At 38.6% G+C, this 6,699-nt stretch overlaps 2 protein-coding genes across 2 annotated transcripts; one reads left to right on the forward strand and one right to left on the reverse strand.

The window, feature by feature from the left end:
* Nucleotides 1–169: 169 nt before the first annotated feature.
* On the forward strand, nucleotides 170–2,192 carry LOC103839594 (membrane protein PM19L). The gene is made up of 4 exons (XM_009116096.3): nucleotides 170–836; nucleotides 1,297–1,516; nucleotides 1,658–1,703; nucleotides 1,940–2,192. The coding sequence occupies exons 1-4, from the start codon at nucleotides 710–712 to the stop codon at nucleotides 2,018–2,020; spliced, it is 474 nt and encodes a 157-aa protein (XP_009114344.1). The 5' UTR covers nucleotides 170–709; the 3' UTR covers nucleotides 2,021–2,192.
* Nucleotides 2,193–2,240: 48 nt separating this feature from the next.
* Nucleotides 2,241–3,164, reverse strand: LOC117128484 (ABC transporter B family member 9). The gene has a single exon (XM_033280995.1). The coding sequence runs from the start codon at nucleotides 2,789–2,791 to the stop codon at nucleotides 2,291–2,293; it is 501 nt and encodes a 166-aa protein (XP_033136886.1). The 5' UTR covers nucleotides 2,792–3,164; the 3' UTR covers nucleotides 2,241–2,290.
* Between the last annotated feature and the right edge of the window lie 3,535 nt (nucleotides 3,165–6,699).

Consider the following 6,699-nt stretch of genomic DNA (forward strand, 5'->3'; position numbering starts at 1 on the left):
ATTCTAAAGCTCATTATAAATCCAATTCCCACTAACACCCCCTTATATTCTTTAAAAATCAGTTATTTGTGGAAACTCCTTTAGCCTAGCGGCTTGACTAAGAGTTACTGACCTGTATTCTCACAAAACCGAGAAGCAAGATTTATAGCCGCCGATTTAATCATTATTTAACATGTCTCAAATGATCTTACACATGTTCTTTTGCATATTGTTATTACTTCTCATAAACGTTTCTTACTCTTTTTCTTTTTCTTTCTAAAAAGTCTATGAAATGGATCGCAAATGTTATAGCTGTATCCATACTGAATTGAGTAAATGAATATTTATGAACATGTATGATACAATAAAGTCTAAAAACTATATATATAAAACAAAAATTACGAAAGAAACAAAGTGAACCAAAGAATCTTTTATAAGTTTTCAAAGGTTTTCAAATTATTTAGTTGTGCCCTGTGAATGAAGCAAAACATAGATTCTTTGTAAGAAAAACAGCAACCCAGCTTTACAACCTGCAAGAACAAGTATTTAATTCCTTAACGAATCCCGAAAACCCAAACAGCCTTAAACAAGAAAAGCACCATCTAATCAAAACCTATATATAAATCTAAGCTCTTAATTCGTTCCACAATTAAGATCTTAACTTCAAATATCTTCCTCAAAAAAATTTACATAGTTCTGGATTTGTCTTGTCTACGGCGACACGAAGAAAATGGCGGAACAGCGAATGCAACCAGTGGCTTCTTTGCTTCTACTCCTGAATTTCTGCATGTACGCCATTGTTCTCGGAATTGGAGCATGGTCCATGAACAAAGCTATCAGCCATGGCTTCCATATTGGTATATAATTTTTTTGTAATAGAAAATACTGTTTCAAAACAAACAAAAAATACTGTTTACAAGATATAGCAATAATTGTATTTTAAAATAAAATTTTCGATTTTTTTTTTCAGTAATTGTACACCACAACAAACTGAACAAAAATAAAACTTGACATGTAACAATTTGGCAGTTAATCCAACCTTGTTTCTGTGTTCTTGACGAATGTGAATAATATTTATGTACTTCATCGATTTAGACTTTTAGTGTCTGCTTTAAATATCAATAGTATGAATCGAATCCCTTTACCTCAAGTAAAGCAAGTTTCTAAATTTTCATGATAAATGTATAATCTTTTTTTTTTTTTTGAAAAAGATGACTATGTAATCTTTCTTAAGAATAAATCTAAACCAATCTTTTGAAATTTTTTTGATGATGGTTTGAACTAAGCATCTCAAGTTTCTTTTTCCAAAAATTAAAGGTGCGGATTACAGCCTTCCCGCTCATTTCTCGCCAATATATTTTCCGATGGGTAATGCGGCCACCGGATTCTTTGTGATGTTTGCCTTAATTGCCGGAGTTGCTGGAGCTGCCTCTGTTATCACCGGTGTCAGTCATATCCAGTCATCCACTACAGCGAGTCTTCCGGCAGCTGTCTCTGCCGCCACCATTGCTTGGTCGCTCACAGTTTTAGCCATGGGGTAAGACATAAATCTAAACAACACTTTTGACATAAAATTCAATCATTTTATTTCCTACAATTCTTTACCTTTTAACACGCCAAAGATAAAAATCCAATTATAGTTTATTAATTTTTCTGTTTCTTGAATGTTCTTGTGCAGATTTGGCTGCAAGGAAATTGAACTTGGAATGAGAAATGCCCGTCTGGTAAGCAATTTGTCTTTGCTATAATAATCTGTATATATATATATATATATATATACTGTATATTAGTTATTTAAATATTTTTGACAAGTAGTTATTTTAATTAAATATCTTTTGTCATAAGAGTAGTTACTTAGATGAGGATAACAAAAAAGTTTATTTAAATACTTCAGTTTATGACCATAAAATACTTCAACTAACTAAAGAGCCTTAATTTCATTTGAATTTGTTTTTGGCAGAGGACAATGGAGGCATTTCTAATCATTCTTTCGGCAACACAACTTATCTATATTGCTGCTATATATGTAACTCGAAAATAAATCGAGAGAAAAACTGATTTATTTTCTTCTTATTTATTTGTTTTGTAATTTATATTTTCTTATCTAATTTGCTTAATTCCAGATGTGTATTTGTGTGGTTTGTATTATTTATTGAATTTACAGTAAAATATATACTATAATTTTCAACATTAATAAAAAGAAATTTGAATTCCAGGCATGGGATGATTAACAAAAATAATGCGCTCTAGAAAATTACAAAGTAGATAAAAACACAAGTTTTTAAGATCATTACAAAACAAAAACGTTTTTTCAATTCGCACTTATGTGAAAAGCTACAAGCGAAGCATAAGCACCACCTGATATCTCCATTAACGTTTCATGTCTTCCTCTCTCCGCGATCACACCGTCCTTCACAACCGCAATAACATCCGCGTTCTTAATCGTAGCGAGCCGGTGAGCCACCACAACCGTGGTCCGGTTCACCATCACGCGGTCAAGCGCATCCTGCACCACCCGCTCAGACTCCGCATCTAACGCGCTTGTTGCTTCGTCAAGCAACAAAACCTTAGGATCCTTGAGAATAGCCCTAGCTATGGCGATCCTCTGTTTCTGACCACCGGATAACTGTACACCGCGTTCACCTACCGAAGTTTCGTAGCCTTGTGGTAACGTGCTTATGAAGTTATGCGCATTAGCTGCTTTGGCCGCGGTTATGATCTCTTCCTCCGTGGCTTCACCGGTTTTGCCATAAGCTATGTTTGATCTGATCGTCTCGTTGAATAAAACCGGTTCTTGACTAACCAAACCCATATGTTGCCTCAACCAACTCAGTTTCAATGTTCGAACATCAACTTGATCCAAGAGAATCTTGCCTGAATCTGGATCGTAGAATCTCTCGATTAAGCTTATCACCGTAGATTTCCCACTCCCGCTCTCTCCAACCAATGCCACGGTCTGAAAACCAAATCGTTAACCGGTTATATCAATTTGGTATAGTCAAACCGGAAATATCCTATTAACATGTTTGTTACCTGTCCAGAGGAGATAGTTAAGCATACACTACAAGAAAACAGCGGTATTCTGACGGACGGTCCGACGGAAAATGAATTCCTCGGAATATACCGAGGCTTTTCCGAAGCAATTCCGAGGAAACACAAAATTTTGCTTCCTCGGAATTCCGTCGGAATATTCCGACGGAATTCCGAGGAAAACTCATTTCGTCGGAATATTCCGACGGAATACCGAGGAAACTAGTATTCCTCGGAAAAAACCGATGAATTCCGAGGAAATATTATAGACGTTAGAGAGCCGTTGGAGAGCCGTTGGGGGATTTTAAAAATTCCGAGGAAATTCCGACGAACTAGCCGTTTACATCGGAATTCCGTCGGAATTTCCTCGGACCGTCGGCAGGATTTCACCTATAAATACAAGCACCCCTCTTCCTCTTCATTCACACCATATCTTCATCCTCCCTCTCACTTTCTTTACACACGAATTTGATTCATAAAAAACATGTCTTCTTCAAATTATTTTCGTTCTTGGATCGATCGACCTCATTTGGATCCGAACACGAGATTGCTTACGGAAGAATACCAACAAGGTATAACCGAATTCATGGGGTTAGTTCACCGACAACCGGAAGCAAAAACAGGTATGTTAAGATGTCCTTGCTCTAATTGTAAAAATAAAAAAGTTATTAAAGAATGGGATGTTTGGACTCATTTATATTTGAGTGGGTTTACACGAAGTTACAAAATTTGGTATCATCATGGAGAAACTGATTATGAACTTGGTAGTACTAGCGAACCTCAGCCAGCGGTTAGATTAGAAGATCCAATTAGAACGGATGTAGATTACGGTGTAGGTACTGAGCAGATGGTAAATGATCATTTTAGAGGGGAAGATTTACCCAATGCCGAAGCTAGGAGATTTTATGATATGTTGGATGCTGGAAAGCAACCATTGTACGAAGGTTGCAGAGATGGTCATTCAGCTTTATCATCTGCTACAAGATTGATGGGCATTAAGACGGATTATAATTTGGCTGAAGACTGTGTGGATGCGATTGCTGATTATGTAAAAGGTATTCTACCTGAAGATAATGTAGCTCCTGGCTCATACTACGAGGTTCAGAAACTTGTAGCTGGTCTTGGTTTATCGTATCAGGTAATAGATGTATGCAGAGACAACTGCATGATTTATTGGAGGGCGGATGAACAGCGGGTTTCATGCAAATTTTGTGGGAAGCCTCGTTATAAAGATACGAGTGGAAGAATTCCAGTACCATATAAAAGGATGTGGTATTTGCCTTTGACGGAAAGGTTGCAGAGGTTGTATCTGTCTGAACGCACAGCGCAACCAATGAGATGGCATGCGGAACACTCAACAGATGGTGAGATCAGACATCCTTCAGATGCAAAAGCGTGGAAGCATTTCCAATCAAAGTATCCCGACTTTGCGTATGAGAGAAGAAATGTCTACCTTGGATTATGTACTGATGGTTTCAGCCCGTTTGGCAAGAGTGGAAGACAGTATTCTCTATGGCCAGTCATTCTTACACCATACAACCTACCCCCAAACTTGTGCTTGCGACGAGAGTTTTTGTTTCTCTCGATTCTCGTTCCCGGACCAGAGCATCCTAAGAGATCACTTGATGTGTTTCTTCAGCCACTAATATATGAGTTGCAACAACTATGGACTCAAGGTGCTGAAACATACGATGTTTCGTATAAAGAAAACTTTCAAATGCGGGCAGTACTAATGTGGACAATAAGTGATTTTCCAGCATATGGTATGTTATCTGGATGGACAACGCATGGAAGGCTATCATGTCCATATTGTCAAGATAACACTGATGCTTTCCAACTAAAACACGGAAGGAAAACGTGTTGGTTTGACTGTCACAGGAGATTTCTACCACCAGATCATCCATATCGTAGAAGTAGGAATTTGTTTACGAAGAACAAGAGGGTGTTTGACAGTCCACCTCCGGAAATTCGTGGGAAAGATTTGAAGACACAACTTAGAGATTTTGGTGCAGAAAGAACGCCAGACGTCGGTGGACATGAGCATTTTCCGGTAGATGGTGTTGGAAACCTACATAACTGGCACAAAAAAAGTATTTTTTGGGATCTGCCATACTGGGAGGATCATCTACTAAGGCATAATTTAGATGTCATGCATATCGAGAAGAACTTTTTTGACAACCTGATGAACACGATCCTTAATGTTCAAGGTAAAACAAAGGATAATTTGAAGTCAAGACTGGATTTAGTCGATATATGTGCTCGTTCAGAACTTCATGTTGATGAGAGTGGTAGGGCTCCTTTTCCCATATACCGACTTGATGCAGCGGGAAAGGATGCGTTCTTTGATTGGATTTCAAACGATGTGGAATTTCCAGACGGTTACGCATCTAATTTGCGTAACTGTATCGACAGAAAGGAAGGAAAGTTTACTGGCTTGAAAAGCCATGATTGCCATGTAATGATGCAGCGTCTCCTTCCGTTTGCCTTCAAGGAACTATTACCACGAAATGTTCATGAAGCAATTGCAGGGATAAGTGGTTTCTTCCGCGATTTATGCACAAGATCAGTGACTCTTGAAGGTATTGAAAATTTGAAGACTAACATAGCTGTGATTCAGTGCAACCTTGAGAAGATATTTCCTCCCTCATTTTTTGATGTTATGGAGCATCTTGTTATTCACCTGGTAAGAGAATTGGAGCTTGGTGGTCCTGTGCAGTATAGATGGATGTATCTGTATGAGCGGTATATGTTCCATTTGAAGAAGATGGTGAAAAATTTAAGTAGGGTGGAAGGGTCTATAGTCGCACAGATGATCAATGAAGAAACTTCAAACTTTGCCGAGTACTACTTTCCAGCAGAAGTTCAGACCAAAAACAGAAGACCTGCTCGGCATGATGATAGAGGCGAACGGGCAACATATCATTGGAAGGTTCCAGACATTTTCACAGACGTTGGACGACTTAGCGGAAAACCAAAAGACCGTCGACTTACTGATCAGGAGCGCAGTCATTTGCAAACATATTTACTCACCAACTGCGAAGATGTTCTTCAATATGAAAGGATTTTCATGGCAGAAAAGCGGTTAGAATATAGATACGCCACAGAAGACGAACTAGAAGAAATGAAGCAGAGAGAATTTGGTGGATGGATGTTTACCTATGTGAGTGATGGTTTGGCCAGAGGTGAAACATTTGACGATTGGATACGCGAGATGGTCGTTGGACCAAACTTTGTTGTGAAGTCATATCCGAGATTTTGTACTCGAGGATATGCATTCACAACTCAGAAGAGGAGACGTTCGAGTACGACTTACGATGCTGGTGTTTGTTCTGCATCAGGAGATGATGTATACTACGGACACATAAATGAGATTTTGGAAATCAAGTATTTGGGCATGGTTGGATTGCGCTGTACTGTTTTCTATTGTGACTGGCACGACAACACTCCAGATCGAGGTGTGAGAATAGATGCATTTGGTGTTACATCAGTAAATTCAAGACGGAAGCTGCAATATTATGATCCTTTCATTCTTGCTTCTCAGGCCGATCAGGTTTGTTATATCAAGTACCCCCGGGTAAGGAACATAGATGATCCATGGGTTACTGTTACAAGACTCAACCCGAGAGGCCGAGTTCAGGGAAGTTCTGAGCTGGAAGACCCACTACAACCAAGCACATCCGGCAACTTAAG

This window comes from Brassica rapa, chromosome A09, assembly GCF_000309985.2.
Source record: "Brassica rapa cultivar Chiifu-401-42 chromosome A09, CAAS_Brap_v3.01, whole genome shotgun sequence".
In the NCBI taxonomy this organism is placed as follows: domain Eukaryota; kingdom Viridiplantae; phylum Streptophyta; class Magnoliopsida; order Brassicales; family Brassicaceae; genus Brassica; species Brassica rapa.